At 35.4% G+C, this 17,802-nt stretch overlaps 1 protein-coding gene across 3 annotated transcripts; it reads right to left on the bottom strand.

Annotated features, from left to right (window-relative positions):
- Positions 1–32: 32 nt before the first annotated feature.
- LOC117323795 (hapless 2-like) lies at positions 33–16,497 on the bottom strand. 3 transcript variants are annotated; one of them, XM_033879247.1, is made up of 20 exons: positions 16,301–16,497; positions 15,652–15,786; positions 15,103–15,225; positions 13,741–13,889; positions 13,263–13,416; positions 11,127–11,261; positions 10,734–10,864; positions 10,291–10,333; positions 9,812–9,990; positions 9,268–9,503; positions 7,890–7,987; positions 7,509–7,656; positions 6,682–6,844; positions 6,062–6,200; positions 5,629–5,790; positions 5,264–5,342; positions 4,870–4,920; positions 3,513–3,628; positions 2,882–2,968; positions 33–2,531 (listed from the first exon to the last, which is right to left on the bottom strand). In XM_033879247.1, the coding sequence occupies exons 1-20, from the start codon at positions 16,487–16,489 to the stop codon at positions 2,382–2,384; spliced, it is 2,667 nt and encodes an 888-aa protein (XP_033735138.1). In that variant the 5' UTR covers positions 16,490–16,497; the 3' UTR covers positions 33–2,381. The 3 variants fall into 3 exon arrangements, with proteins under 3 accessions (XP_033735138.1, XP_033735139.1, XP_033735140.1); XM_033879248.1 differs by having other exon boundaries at positions 3,513–3,622; XM_033879249.1 differs by lacking the exon at positions 4,870–4,920 and having other exon boundaries at positions 3,513–3,622.
- Positions 16,498–17,802: the final 1,305 nt, after the last annotated feature.

Raw genomic sequence — 17,802 nt, 5'->3', positions numbered from 1 at the left:
ATTCATAAAAAACAAGATAAAATAGCGACATCCTTACTTTGACACATTTTATTCCTCAAAATCATCTTCCTGCACAAAATGTACACCAAATGATTAACTGAAATTAATATTCAAATGCAACTAAAAATCCCTCTTGTCCATAAAATGCATACAAGTCTAATTTATAAAAACATGCTTGATGGACAAATACATATGACAATGCTTGAGAAATAAAGGGCAGTAACTCTAAACATCTGATGGTGGATACCTTACTGATTTTTAATGAACCAGATGGAAGTCAGCATTTATACTGTAATCAGCCAACATATGGGCCTACCAGGTAAACTCAGACTCCAAATCAGGCTTATTACAGGACGATGAATTTACAAATGAGGGTATTCTTACTGAACAACAGTATTTACTTTACAAGTAGAGTATTGCTTACCATATGTCTACATTTACAGGGCTTATATATAACATACGACTTTAGTACATTTGTATAATCTCCCATAACATTGAAAAATAAACACAGTTTGTATAGCACAGGAGACTCATAGGGATATATATAGATAAATTACAATCATGTGAATTTGATGTATACTTATTATATGGAATGTAAATGAATTAACAATCTGCACTAAACGTTTCTTACATCGATGAATGTATGTGGACTGATCAGATCTAGTCTTGCCTAGAGGAATGATTACATTAACAATAAAGAATTATCAAATTTAACTAGAAACATTAAAAAATCTACAAAAAATATTTAAAACACAACACTACACTTTTTAGTAAAAATATTTCTTTGGTCATTCAATAATACTGAACAGATGAATAAAAACATTTACATATAAATGAAGTGCTATTCATTACTATGATAACCAAGCTTGAAAGAAACATAATTTAACATACATGTATTTTAATATTTTGTTTAAAAGGACAAAGGGTTAATTATGTTTCATTAATTACTTTCCTTTGTTCACTGAGGGAAAAAAATAACATAAGATTTGTCAAACAAGTAATGTGAATAAAAACAATGACAAACAAAAAATCCGATTAAGATTCATTATTAACACTGACAGATATGGTAACAACTTAAACTAAGTTAAACATAAGACAAACAGATTAATTAATTAAACGTAAGACAAACAGATAAATTATATTCAAGAAAGATCCATGAACAACTTTGAGAAATGGCTATAATGGCTATAACAAACTTCAATTCAACTGTCAATATTCAAAATGACTGCCTGTCAGCTATCTTGTTTTCTGATCAATCTCAAAATGGAACTTGCACAGTAGGGATCAAGGGGAAACTACATATGAAATATGAGAAAGATCTATCAAGAACTTTCCGTGAAATAACACTAACAAGGATATTGTATATGGATGGACAGACAAATGGTGATTTGAACACCAAGCCCACAATCTGACCATCATGATGGTGGGCTAAAGATATGATTTCATTATTTAAGATATGATAAAGGTAACCACTTGCTATTTCTCTCGATCTGACCGTTTTTAGTCCTTTCCATTAGCCCTTGGGGTTGGTTAGGGTTAATATGTGCATCAAACTGCTATCACATACTGATAGTTCCAAGTTTGAATTAATTCCAACAGATATTTGAAAAATGATGGTCAAAAATGTGATTTCCCTATAAAAACTATCCTAAAGTGTAAATCTCCTCCCCTCGGGCAAATAAATGTTAAACCTCACCATCGAGAAATTTATGATTTTGGTTATTCTACCTTATTTCAGTTTTGAGAAGAATCTTGAAGTTTCAATCAATTTAACAAATTTTTGTCCCGTCCCTCAGGCTCCTGGGGGTTGGGAACCATATAATTCACAATCCTGGTTAACCTTTGGCCATGGATGGCTTATGCAAAATTTCATTAAGAAGAAGCCGAAAATGAAAATTCTTTACCAATGATGCAGGATGGACAAAGGTGATGAGAATAAGTCACTTGAGACCCATTTCAGGTGACATAAAAATAAAACTCATGTCACAAAAGTATGCAAACAAATTTAAATTTAACATCAGCAATATGGCACTTTAAATAAAAATTCATGAAAATCACAAAAGAATACAAACATAGTCAAATTTAACATCAACACTATGGCACTTTAAATAACAAATAATAAAAATGTCAAATACTGTAATCATAATACATTTCATTAAAATAAAATACTTAAATTAATTCTGTATAGGACTATAGGGTCATAATTGCAATCGTGTTTGAATATATTTATCAAGACAATATTGGCAAGGATTTTGACTAGAAAATTTATAAATCTAACAGGATATAGCAGTGAGAATATTCAGGCTTTCCTGTCAAGACAGAGTTACAGTGATGGGACCATTTAGGTCTTCCTGTTCACACAGATACAGCAGTGGGACTACTCAGGACTTCCTGTTCAGACATGGATACAGTGGTTCAGCTGTTATCATCCTGTGGACACCGACTGATGTCAGACACATTGTAAAACTGATGGGATGTATGATTCTCTGTGGTCTGGACAACAGCTTTGGATATCCAACATTTTCATAAGTCTAAAATCAAAAGAATATGTCATTAATCTTTTATAAACCAAAATCTATGTGCATGTATCACTCACTTGTTATTCAATATTGTTATAAATATATCCGTGAACTTCAGTATGTCGGTTTATCTAAATATTATATATATTATACATATATATATATATATATATATTTTTTTTTTTTTTTTTTTATATGTTTTGTTGTTGTCTTTGTCTCAAGTTACTATCCAGAGATCAAGGCCTGTTCTTCAGTTCTTTAAAATATTTTTAAGGAACACGTTAACAAATAACAGAAATTATATATGAAACCATTAACTTGCTGGCCCCTACATGTAAGTGAGCTAAACACTATAATCTGACCTGTAATGTATAATCCCCCAACTGGAAGACAAATTTTCTCTTTTCCTTTGCCAGGGTACCACACAGACTGAACTTATCACCAGAGTTCTGCAAAATTAAAATAAAGATACCGGTAACATTTTATGATTTACTTTTAAAAATAGAACACTGAGGCTTATCAAATTTAAGGGAACATTCTTTTGTTTCTGTTACTGGATATTTGGTATGCCAAGACCTAGATCAGACTATCACTAATGTAAACAAGAGGCCCAGAGGGTTTGCATTTCTCACACAAGTATTCATAACTGATCATGGTAAAATACTGCTAATGAAACATTGTCTCCATGGTTGCAAAATCTTGTAATCTGGTCGAGATGTGCATATGTGTATAAGATTGTAGAGTCTGTGATTTCCATGCTAACACAAGGACATGAAGTACACCACAAGATCAGGACCAGATCCCAAAGGTAATCATAATAGTAGCATTATCGTATTCTCTTCTTCCATCATGATCTCTGTTATATGATGAGGTCTGACTCAAGAACTAGAGAAAGCTATTCGAAGACAAAAGTTGACTAAAAAATTAGGAATACCGCACTATAACACTAACTCTATACATCAACCATGGTTTAGAGGTAGAACTTGTTATCACCTTGAGGTAGACTGAAGGTTCACCATCTATATTACAGTAGACAGGATCTGTCTGTAATAACGACTTTAAGGTCTGCTTGTGTGTAAATAAATCGGGTCCAGTTTGTCGTCCTGAAACTTGAAACAGATAGTATAGGCCTAACTGAAGACAGGTTAGGTATATTGGATTAATTGCAATTCATCTATGAATTGAGTAGATATCAAATCTTCATGAGTACAATTTTATCTACAAAAGTATGTGATCAATACATATATGAACACGGCTGTTGTGTAGAGGACATCCTAAGGCTAATGTAAAGGTGAAGACGACTACCTGGACTGTTGTATAGAGGACAACCTATGGCTAATGTAAATGTGAAGATGACTATGTGGACTGTTTTGTAGAGGACAGCTTATGGCTAATGTAAATGTGAAGATGACTACCTAGACTGTTGTGTAGAGGACAGCCTATGACTAATGTAAATGTGAAGATGACTACCTGGACTGTTGTGTAGAGGACAGCCTATGGCTAATGTAAATGTGAAGATGACTACCTGGACTGTTGTGTAGAGGACAGCCTATGGCTAATGTAAATGTGAAGATGACTACCTAGACTGTTGTGTAGAGGACAGCCTATGGCTAATGTAAATGTGAAGATGACTACCTAGACTCCAGTGTAGAGGACAGCCTATGGCTAATGTAAATGTGAAGATGACTACCTAGACTCCAGTGTAGAGGACAGCTTATGGCTAATGTAAATGTGAAGATGACTACCTGGACTGTTGTGTAGAGGACAGCCTATGGCTAATGTAAATGTGAAGATGACTACCTAGACTCCAGTGTAGAGGACAGCCTATGGCTAATGTAAAGGTGAAGATGACTACCTGGACTGTTGTGTAGAGGACATCCTATGGCTAATGTAAATGTGAAGATGACTACCTGGACTGTTGTGTAGAGGACAGCCTATGGCTAATGTAAATGTAAAGATGACTACCTGGACTGTTGTGTAGAGGACAGCCTATGGCTAATGTAAATGTGAAGATGACTACCTAGACTTCTGTGGAGAGGACAGCTTATGGCTAATGTAAATGTGAAGATGACTACCTGGACTGTTGTGTAGAGGACAGCCTATGGCTAATGTAAATGTGAAGATGACTACCTGGACTGTTGTGTAGAGGACAGCCTATGGCTAATGTAAAGGTGAAGATGACTACCTGGACTGTTGTGTAGAGGACATCCTATGGCTAATGTAAATGTGAAGATGACTACCTGGACTGTTGTGTAGAGGACAGCCTATGGCTAATGTAAATGTGAAGATGACTACCTGGACTGTTGTGTAGAGGACAGCCTATGGCTAATGTAAATGTGAAGATAACTACCTTGGGCTTCTTTAATTCTTGTCATTCTTCTATTAGGAGATTCATCAATGTCTGCAAAATCAATAGACCAACAATAGTTACCAAGGAACTTTTCAAGAAAAATACATTTGGGCATCCAGTTGACTCTTCACTTTTAGCAATTTTAGAAGTCAAATAACTGAATCAGAAGGGTCAAATCATGTCAAATAGACATGTCCGTTCATGCAAACTCAAGAGTCAGATATCAATTTGGGGAGTCAAAAACATACTCTTAAGGGTCTACTGGATGGCCCTATATATGTCTTTCAAATTTAATTTTATTCTTTTTTCTGTTCTCATTTCATTGATTTTTTTTCAACAAAGCAACTTGACTAGATAAACTAGTAAAGACTAGATAAATGTAGAAAATACCTACCAGAATCTGGAGGAGTAATGTCATATCGGTATGATCCCATCTCATTTTTAGACAACGACTTGCTAACTTCTTTATGATGCTAAAAATAAAATTGTATAAACCTTAACCAATATACCACAATTATTATTGTACATATTCTACCACACTCTAATTATAGTGCATTGACCCATACACAATTTAAATACCAGCATAATGAGGTGAATCGGAGCATCAACAATATTGCCACAGAAAACAGTACGGAGTGTCAATTAGCTGGATTACATTTAATTCTCTGAACAAAGCACTAACCGGTTTTTTTCCCATACTTATTTGTATCCAAAACAAAAGGAAAAAGAGAAATCTATGTTTTGAGGGTATTTACATACCAGCAGTTTTTGTTTTTGCTTTTTATAGATTTCCATCACCAGCTCTTTCTCTGATTTAGACATAACAGAAGATTTCAGATTGATCTGGGACAAACTGTGTGGCTTGACTGATTGTAGTCTCTCAGTTTTCTCTGGTGAATCCACTTTAGTTTCCGTAACATTCTACAGAAGAGAGGTATACTCCTACTAGTAATGATACAGAAATATACAGTATAACATTAACACAGGATTTTTAAAGGCAACTATAATTCTAACTCAAAATTGACAAAACGAGGCGAAAATGTGAACAAAAAACATACATTTGAATGAAGACTCTTGAAAAAGTACAAGGAGAGCATAATTAGGTGACAACACCAATAATGAAAATCTATCCGGTTTAAGGCATATTCTCCATAACATTTCAAGTATTATTGCCACTAGATTATTCCCTTACCTTTGGACATGGTGGTTGGTGTCTGTGTCGTCTACATTTGTTCAGAAGATAATGTGGAAGGATGAATATAATGTAGAACCCAAAAAACAGATTGAGGAACATCAGTTCACATCTGGACAGCAACTGTACTGGCTTATGACTGTGAATACAAGAATTGTTTATTTATCTGGACGGCAACTGTACTGGCTTGTAACTGTGAATACAAGAATTATTTATCTGGACAGCAACTGTAATGGCTTATGACTGTGAATACAAGAGTTATTTATCTGGACAGCAACTGTAATGGCTTATGACTGTGAATTCAATTTATTGTATTTTTTTTATTGTGAATCACCATATTTCTGTCATTTACTCCAATATGAAGTTTTAAAGAGTTGTACAAATTTTGATGATATGAACAACAACAAAATGTCAGCAATAAGAAGATGAACTAGCATCATACAATGTACATGTATTATACACTTATTGTATATAATACAAACATTTCAAACACATATTTTAATTTATTGGAATATTCCTGAAACTACTCTGCCATAAAGTAAATTCACTATTTTTAGAAGAGAAATTTTAAAGGAAAGCTGATATTGCTGTACTTATGTCTATCTTGAAAATGAACTTACTTTACCGGATGAACTGGAATGCCCTCCTCATTGTATGTTATATCAAATGGTTCCAACTCCCGTTCATAGTAAGTATCCAGGGGTTTCTCTCGAAGCAGCAGACACAGACCACACTGGCCAATCTGTACTGGGAAGGCTAAACTCAGTAAACCTTTCACAAAGCCTTGAAGATAAAGTGAGACAAGAGAAGAATTAGTTACCTGATAACATCCTTTTTCAATTACAATACCATAGTCACAGGCTTATAACGACTGTACAGAAAATATTTGAGAGAGGTCTTTGAAAAAGATTAATAGAATCAATGACAGATCACAAATTGTGAACAAACAGACTGACAGACCCTCTGGGTACTACCAAACTTTTGCCTCTGATCAATAATGAGTAGAATATTTGTATTCAGGTTTCAATTAATGCATTGCTAAATTTTTCTTAAAGACACAGGTGTACTTAATGATATAATCATAATTTCTATCACAATACCCTGTGTTATTTCACTCTCAAGCCATTGTATAAATGTCCTGACTATAGGATATATTCATGTTCCAGTCTTTTGATTGGTCTAGAATTCAAACTTTGACAGGAGCTGCAATTGATATTGACATCATCATCACCGGGTGCCAAAATAAGACTTAGCCACATTTCCCTTTGATTCAAGCCGATATTATTGTGGTAGAAACAGGTCACATGACTCGTGATTTTTGGATATGGAATTTATTTCACACGTGTTAAAGCTCATAACTGAATAAAGAAGAATATAGACCTATCATATCTTACTGTAAATTACCTAGTATGATTAGCAGCAGCACTAGCTATCAGAAGTAAATTACCTAGTATGATTAGCAGCAGCACTATAAGGAGGATGACAAATCTCCGATCACCTGGTCCGGAGAAGTAGCCCTGGAGTAGTAACGTCTGGGCAAAAGGGAGAACACCAGCTTCTATAGAAAGTTTAGAATGGAACCTCTGACTTTGGCACTGCAAACAGTAAAATATTCACACTTTAGTATAATACAATATACATTGTATACAATTATTATAGTAAATTTTTATTTATCATAATAATATCATTATAGTATATTTGTTTTCAGTGATATTGTGCATTTCAATAAACACACAAATCCTCAAATGATGAACCCCACAACTAGGAGATGATTCTCCATTACAAGATGTTGAGGATGATTGACTTATATTGTCAGCTGATCACTTACTGTACAGCTGATGTTCTCTATACAGATACAAGTCTCTTCTTCTCTGAACCAAAAGGTTCGCTCACTCACGTTGTGCTGAAGGTGGTTAGAAACAGACACTGCCAAAATAAACAAACACCGAACTCACCAAATGTGCCCAAACCAAATAAGGCTAAATTCAAGTGTGGCATGCATATCAAAATCAAAAGTGACACAAATATAAGGTACTATATATTATATATATATATATATATAATATATGGAATACATATAATCATAAGCTGATTTAAGTAGCAATTATCATCATGATGTAAGTGACAGTTAAAATGGTGAAATTAATAAAGTGGTAGAAACACCAAAGCTGTATGTAAAGTATGCAATCATCCCAAAACACTCAAACTCAACGTAAAGTACATAAGCATCCCGAAATGCTCCAGCTCAATGTAAAATATGCAAGCATCCTGAAACTCTCAAGCTCTATGTAAAAAAAACACACAAGCATTGCCCCAAAACTATGAAACCATATGTAAATTGAATAAAAACAATGCGAGTGTGGCTCACATAGATATGCCCCACCTCCCTTCATCAGTAAAATAAATCTATTCAGGGGTTGCTTGAGATATGTTTTGGAAATAATTAAGTGCGGCCTTTGACCTTAAACCTTGACAAATTACCACCAAAATTAAAACAGGTGTAGAGATGCTGAGATGTTATATGGTGTGACCATCTGTCAATGGGATCAAGAGATATCTTGTCCACAAGCTTCTTAATTTCAAATGTGGTCAAGTGTAACCTTTGACATGTATTGACTAATGACCAACATCTAATCAGGTCACCATAGACCTTGATGGTCATGTGATGTTATGGTTTCAATATGAACTAAATCTGTACAGGGGTTCATGAATATTGTATTGTTAAAAGTGGTTAAGTATGACCTTTGACCTTTAACATTGACCAATGACTTTCAAAATCTAATGAGGTGTAGACTTTGATGGTGTGATGCTATGGTGTTACCCGGTAATATGAACTTAATATGTTTAGTAGTTCATGAGATATGTACACAAACTCAATATTTTAAAGTGGTTAATTACAACTATTGATCTTTAGCCTTGACTGGTACGTGACTACCTAAATCTAATTAGGTGTAGAATCTTTATGCTGAGATGTTGTGGTGTGAGTGTTAACTAAATCTGTCAATGGGTTAAAGAGAAATTAAAGTGGACACATGAATGAACAGACACAGGTACAAATTGATTATGATATACTCCCTTACTAAAGTGAGGGTTATAATAGATAAATAGTATACCACATGGTGGTGTTAGTTTGGTCACAATATAACAATCCACGCATTAGCCATCTGTAGCATTGTCATACTTTACTCAGTATTACGTGAACATACCTGTACATATTATCAATTGGTGGCCAGCCAAACCCTTAAACCTGAAGACAGCGTCACTAGAATGGTGGGCTGGGACAGCAACATGTGCGGCCTGGGATGTGACTCGACTGGTGTTACAGGAGTGTAGAGACACAGTGTAAGTCTCCTTCACCAGACCAGGGTTGTACACAGACACACTCACAGTGCTCGTCTTCCCTTCATAAGTGTGAGCAATCTTTGTAATCTGTGCTGTTCTCCTATATCAGAACATTCTACTTGTTATAGTGATATAGAAAAATAAATTGATGGTCAAATTAAAGTTATTCAAATAACTTCTGTATGTAAACGAAACATCTGTAGTTAATGCTCAATGTGTCTAGATTCAAGACTTAAGATTTCAAAATTCTCAAATGATTAAAATAACCTAGTTTTTTGTATATAACTTCCCAAATAAAACCATGCTGATTGAAATACTTTTCAGTGTTTTCTAGAAATAATCATCACTGAGATGGCAGGGTGGTTCAGTTCAGCATTGATGATGATCAAGCTAGATACACAGACCTACCCTTGTCTGGCTGGGAAGGTGTTGCCAACTTTGACTTGAATGAACAGGTTAGCAGTCAATCTTCCCTTTGAGATGACAGACAAAGCCAAACTTGAAGGTTGTTGTATAAGAGGATCACTGTTTATCTCAGCAAGTCCTGATAGAAAGTATTTAGTAGGTTTCCTTTGTAGCTGTTTCTCCTAAAACACACCAAAGTATCTAATAAAGGAATCATGCTGAATAATAATAAAATATCAATTTAAACAAATTAAAAGTGGACCAGGTGTACATGCATGAACAAGTGATTTTTTCCTAATTTTCTGTTTCTATCAATAATACCACACTTGTTCTCTAAGGATAATGTATTAAAGAAAACAATGCACATATTCATGTACACAAGTCAACACCTTATATCACTCACTTCGTGGATGTTAAATGAAATCTCTGATCAAGTGTCACAGTGTATATCAAACTAACAGTAGTAATATATGTGTACTTACTATATCATGTAGCCAGAATTGCATTGGTTGGTTCCAAAGACAACTGGAAACATAAATTACTGCATTTTAATACATCATAAGGACAATAAAGATGCTTACTATTTAAATATTGTATTACATGAATACCTTGTTATACAGTTACAGTCTTGTGATATTACTGCATGTTTTTTGTTTGTTAATTTAGTACTGTATTGATATTCAACTGAAAACAGTAAACATGATGTCAAGCAGCAGGGTGATGCTAAGATATGACAAGGGCAAATTTTTTTGTCGTGTAAATTCACACTTTTGTGTTTGTTTCCCTCTACTGGGACTGACAACTGATTCAGATTGTATAAGTGCATTAATCACATCCATATTAGATTGGTGAGAGCATTTAAACTATATTTTGGTTGTCTTTAATAAAACAAAGCAAGCCAATATATCTCTGATGGGCTGTATACCTCTGGGCAGGTTTCCCACATCTGTGTCTCTGGTCTACAAAGGCCTTATAAGACACGCCCACTTTATCACACACACCACCACTCAGAGCTAAATGGTCGCGATTCAGCACCAAAAACTCGGAAGCATTTCCCTGTAGTGAAAGATATAATGTGCATTAGGCAATCACTGATCAAAATCTATTACCACATAAAGTTGCAGAAAAGGTCCCAGATCAGGAAGCTGCACTAAAAATATGATTTGCAATAAATAGAAATGGTATGATCAATGTGATATTTGTGTGTGTGTTTTATTTTTATCTTTGAATATTCAAACTGAAGTGGAATATCTTTTTTAAATAAGCAGCATTTCCTGATACCAATTTTCTTTATTCACTACTACTAGAGATTACTTACCTGTAACTGAAGAGGAAGTTGTTCACCGTCCACCTTCCTCCCAATCTGTTGAGGAATTAAGATGACATTTCTTTTGTAGCTAAGTGGATCCTCATTCTTTGGATTGGTCTGTATGTTGAGGATGCTGACAGAAACCTTTCAGGATGTAAAAAGACAAATACATGGGTTTGGAATGAGAAGGATATTTTAAGTTAACAAATGAATGAATTGTGCCATTTCAAGATTCCTCAACTATTCATTGTTTTTACTGGACTGAAGAGGATGTTCCCACCACCATGTTGTCTATGGACATCTATACCTTGTTGTTAATGGTGAGGAGACTAGTGAGGACGTTCCCAACACCACGTTGTCTATAGACACCTATACCTTGTTGTTACTGGAGAGGAGACTGGAGAGGACGTTCCCACCACCATGTTGTCTATAGACATCTATACCCTGTTGTTACTGGAGAGGAGACTGGAGGAGGACGTTCCCACCACCATGTTGTCTATAGACACCTATACCTTGTTGTTACTGGAGAGGATACTGGAGGAGGAGGACGTTCCCACCACCATGTTGTCTATAGATACCTATACCTCATTGTTACTGGAGAGGATACTGGAGGAGGACATTCCCACTACCATGTTGTCTATAGACACCTATACCTCATTGTTACTGGAGAGGAGACTGGAGGAGGACGTTCCCACCACATGTTGTCTATAGACACCTATACCTTGTTGTTACTGGAGAGGAGACTGGAGGAGGAGGACGTTCCCACCACCATGTTGTCTATAGATACCTATACCTCATTGTTACTGGAGAGGATACTGGAGGAGGACATTCCCACCACCATGTTGTCTATAAACACTTATACTTCATTGTTACTGGAGAGGAGACTGGAGGAGGACGTTCCCACCACCATGTTATCTATAGACACTTATACCTCATTGTTACTGGAGAGGACATTCCCACCACCATGTTGTCTATAGACACCTATACCTTGTTGTTACTGGAGAGGATACTGGAGGAGGACATTCCCACCACCATGTTGTCTATAGACACCTATACCTCATTGTTACTGGAGAGGAGACTGGAGGAGGAGGACGTTCCCACCACCATGTTGTCTATAGACACCTATACCTTGTTGTTACTGGAGAGGAGACTGGAGGAGGACGTTCCCACCACCATGTTGTCTATAGACACCTATACCTCATTGTTACTGGAGAGGAGACTGGATGAGGACGTTCCCACCACCATGTTGTCTATAGACACCTATACCTTGTTGTTACTGGAGAGGATACTGGAGGAGGACATTCCCACCACCATGTTGTCTATAGACACCTATACCTCATTGTTACTGGAGAGGAGACTGGAGGAGGAGGACGTTCCCACCACCATGTTGTCTATAGACACCTATACCTTGTTGTTACTGGAGAGGAGACTGGAGGAGGACGTTCCCACCACCATGTTGTCTATAGACACCTATACCTCATTGTTACTGGAGAGGAGACTGGATGAGGACGTTCCCACCACCATGTTGTCTATAGACACCTATACCTTGTTGTTACTGGAGAGGAGACTGGAGGAGGACATTCCCACCACCATGTTGTCTATAGACACCTATACCTTGTTGTTACTGGAGAGGAGACTGGAGGAGGACGTTCCCACCACCATGTTGTCTATAGACACCTATACCTTGTTGTTACTGGAGAGGAGACTGGAGGAGGACGTTCCCACCACCATGTTGTCTAAAGACACCTATACCTTGTTGTTACTGGAGAGGAGACTGGAGGAGGAGGACGTTCCCACCACCATGTTGTCTATAGACACCTATACCTTGTTGTTACTGGAGAGGAGACTGGAGGAGGACGTTCCCACCACCATGTTGTCTATAGACACCTATACCTCATTGTTACTGGAGGAGGACGTTCCCACCACCATGTTGTCTATAGACACCTATACCTTGTTGTTAGTGGAGAGGAGACTGGAAGAGGACGTTCCCACCACCATGTTGTCTATAGACACCTATACCTCATTGTTACTGGAGGAGGACGTTCCCACCACCATGTTGTCTATAGACACCTATACCTTGTTGTTAGTGGAGAGGAGACTGGAAGAGGACGTTCCCACCACCATGTTGTCTATAGACATCTATACCTTGTTGTTACTGGAGAGGAGACTGGAAGAGGACGTTCCCACCACTATGTTGTTCTCTGTGACAGGTGTTAGGCCTTCTGCTTTATTGAATGTGTATATCTCCACAGATATGTCATATTCTTTTGAAGGTTTCTTCAACCCGTAAACATGGTACCTTGTGGAAAGATTATAAATACCTTTGATCACAGAAACTGCAGCTGAGTGATTTAATTAGGAATCTTTTAGTTAAATGGTATTGATATATTTTTGTATTACATTTGCAGAACAATTAAATCATTCTTTAACATATATCATTCTTTAACATTGAAATGTTCATATTTCTAGCTATAGTCCAAGTAGAAGAATTATTTTCTTCTTATATAACAAGAAGTCAAATGAAAATTTATATCTCTGTGATAGCATAATAGCATTTGTATGCTTTTCTATATTTAACAGTTACACACAGTCTTTCCTACATAATTTGATAAAAACTGCCTACCAGACAGAGTCATATCTGAGACAATGAGTACTGGAGTGGTAGGCACTAGGATCCTTCTGCCAGGGAGTGATTTTGTCACTGCAGTCCTGTCCACTGCGGATGTGATAGGAGATGTCATTTCTGTAGTCATCACATGAGCAACAAAATCCCTGTAATATCAATAACATCAATAGAAGAGAACCAAACCCCTGTAATACCAATAACATCAATAGAGGAGCTCCAAACCACTGTAATACCAATAACATCAATAGAGGAACACCAAACCCCTGTAATATACCAATAACATCAATAGAGGAACACCAAAGAAACCCTGTAATACCAATAACATCAATACAGGTGCACCCAATCCCTGTAATACCAATAACATCAATAGAGGAACACCAAACCCTTGTAATACCAATAACATCAATAGAGGAGTACCAACTCCCTGTAACATCAATAGAAACAATAGAGGAGCACCAAACCCCTGTAATACCAATTACATCAACACAAAGATCATCAAACATTTTCAATGTTTTATCATCAAGACACATTCAGTAAGACATCATCAAGCTGGATTTTTAGTTGTATGATACAATCGACAAACAGTGGGATACAGAAGGTCTTAGCTCTTCAATACATGTTTATAGATTACATTAGAGGAATCAACCCCAAACCTGCAAGGAAGTATATTATAACATGCAGTAAGATACAGCAGGCTGTCCTCTAAACATATGACAGTAGAGAAATCACCTCCAACCTTGATTCTTCAGGGTCCCTAGCTCTCAATTAGTCTACTCATACAATATTAAAAGCATGCATATTTTTTCTGCTCGTTGGTTCACCAATCTGGCTGTCCTAACATCCATCCAAAAAGGGAAGATTGATATTTTCTTTATGAAGAGTTATTGGTAAACAGGTAGTCCTATTATCCAGACACTTTTTGTTTGGAAACTGTATTATCAGGTTTTTATATTTTATTTTAATTAAATATTTCCTTGATTTTGAACTAGCTTGCTAGATCTCAAGGTCTTTTCTATGTCAAGGGACATTTAAAAGCATATTGATTGCCTTTTATGATTAGAAGCCATTATAACTACAGGTTTATCAAATCTATCACACTAGGAAAAGGTGTTGTTTTCTCTATCACTTTATCCTAAATACAATACTCTAAGTCTATAATTTCCCTCCTAAATTTATAACCATGTCTATAGATGTATGTTCTGGATATACATGTAAAGTATGTTCTACTGTAGGTATAACATATTCATACACAGTAGTATGTATGTTCTAGGTTTACATGTACAATATTATGTATGAATGTAAGGCAAACAGCCAAAATAATTAGAGATCATAAAATTGTTCATCAACAAAATAATTTACCTTGTTGGTATCAGACCCAGACATTTTCCCACACATTTTCCAGATGGAACTTTCCTTACAACCTTGGTAGTTTTCTGTGTTGTCCTTGTGAAAGAACACTTCATAAGCTTTGTTGTTAACTGTCTGTTTGGGAAATAAAAAACAAAAGAGAGAGAAAAAATGTACATGTAGGCAAATGCACGGTATCTTCACAATCTAATTAAAATTAGACTTGTAGTTTTCACTCCTCTACGATACACTGCAATACAAGATCTAACAATACCCCGTTACAAGTCCAATGATGCAAATATACTATAACTATGCCTTTATTGAAATCAGAGAACTGATGTTGTCAAACCTTCAACTTTGACACCGAATAAAAGATTGGCACTCAATAATATTGTAACCTTGTCATTTCTTAAAAACTTTTGAAATACAAAAAATATCAGAAGAATGAAAATAATCAAATTCATTGATCTTCCACTGAAAAACATTCACAGATATAAATGATTCTGCTGTGTAATTTTGTCGTTATCCTACACAAACCTACTCACTAATGAACACACTGACCTGTAAGTACTTGAGTGGGTAGATCAGTCTTGCATTCTTTAGATGTACATATATCAATAAAGGATTAAGCAGTTTCACATCCTCCTGATCATCTGGACTGTACACTTTATTTACAGTGACAAATTGAGATTCCTTCTGCATATAGAACACAAAAACCGGATTACATATTTTTTCATCACTGAAATTATGGTATTGCTATTGGTATAAGTAGGGGTGATTTTATGATTTGATTGTCTGATGCTAAATAATATTCATTAAAACATTTATCTGAAAGTGAATCATTGTAAGTTTGCTGTGATGTCTCCATTCTTGCTGTTTTCTTTTCATATGCCTTCTGATATAAAGAACCATGAGATTAGGCAGAATTGAAAATCAATAAATCACCCGAAAATTAGCTGGCCTAGATGTGTTGCTGTTATAAACAATTTGGAGTATTGCAGAGTGTCATGTGAGTGAAAGATATTGTTACTTATAATGAGTAAAGATTACTTCTCAAATATTCAGAAAGATTACTTCTCAAATATTCAGAAATGAAAAAAAAAAATGAAATATTTTGAAAATGTTCTCCTTAAAAATGCATTCAATATGAAATGTTTCAGCAATGCATTTTGTACAATACGTAAAGAATACATTAATTTTCAAATCTCACTAATTTCACTGATGTCTTCAATATAATATCAATTCTATCTTGACAAGAATCGTTCAAAGCTTCTTCATGCTGAGATGTTTTCATACTGCAAGTGTGAATCACTGCCTCCACAATGCCAAGTTTCGCTACTGTTACATCTGCATTGAACAGGACCCATCCTAGAACACATGGCAGTGTAGACAATAACATTCCACTTAACATCTGAAACAGAAAAAAAAATCTTAATCAATCAATATACAATATAATGTACAGTAATATTTTATTAGATTAAATTTCTAATTTACTTTGAATAAACAAGACATAAGACCAGTTTCACTGTAAAACAGTTTCACTGTCTATTTTGTTAGGACCCATAGAAATTCTGGAAAACTTGAAAATTTAGATGGTAGGACATATAGATTTAACAAAAACATTGGTATGTGACCCATACACATATTAGTTTATCCTTCATCTATTAATGACACCTATCATTTCTGACATTTTTTTTCAACATACAATGTAACAGGGCAATTTAAATTATTTTTTTTTCAATCTAAACAGAAACCTATATACTATTAGTATATAGGTCTCTGATCTAAATAATACAATAGAATCATATACCTTTGAATGTCTACAACGTTGAGTCAATAAATAGGCCTACTGTACATGTACGGTACTGTAGCTAGAATATGCATTAGATTTCTATGAACTTCACTCCGTCTAATTGTACCACAAACCAGAGTGATGTCATAGGCCGGTAGAAATAAAATGAGTCAGATAAGTTAGCAACAGACTTAATTTGAGCAATGCTAGTCTATAAGTCTATATTGTTTATTTAGGCCAGATGAGTAATGTTTAGATATAAATATTTGGTAGAGTTTGTTTACATTCCTCTGCTCTATACCGTACATTACAGAGATTGACTGGGTTAAAGCTACAGTCAGACAGTACATTGTAGGTGATGTGATGTCCCCAAAAACTGATACAGACTGTCATCAGTTAACATGCAAGCACACTTTTGCTTAAATAATGTATAAATCAAAACTATATATCAACATAATGAGCTGCTAACTGCCAGGCAAGTGTAACATACACGGATGTGATGAATGCTGCGGAAACTGATAATAACGGGAAATGCAGACGAACTTTCATAGGTGGCGCTAAGTAATATTCTTGGGTGCGTTCGATTCAACAGTTCGGACGAAAAGTTTGGTGATCCGGGTACTCACTACTGTCACCTTATTATTGAAATTAAGGCACTGCAGCTCACATGAAAAACATCATAACGAAATAAAATGATTAAAAAAAACTAAGCAAAATAAAAAACAAGAAAGTGAAGAAATGAAAAAATCACTGTCTTGAATTGATTATAGTCCACGATAAAAAGACAGAAAGAAATAAAGAATAAAAAAACGACGATCAGAAACATGTTCTAACTAAAAAAATATCTAAACTAGAACTAGAAATTATGTTTTCAGTTAGACAACTAGATATATATGAAACGAGATGAAAGAAAAACCGTA

This window comes from Pecten maximus, chromosome 3 (genome assembly GCF_902652985.1).
Source record: "Pecten maximus chromosome 3, xPecMax1.1, whole genome shotgun sequence".
Classification (NCBI taxonomy): Eukaryota; Metazoa; Mollusca; class Bivalvia; order Pectinida; family Pectinidae; genus Pecten; species Pecten maximus.
The sequence above is the reverse complement of the archived record's forward strand: the minus strand, read 5'-3'. Positions and strand labels throughout refer to the sequence as shown.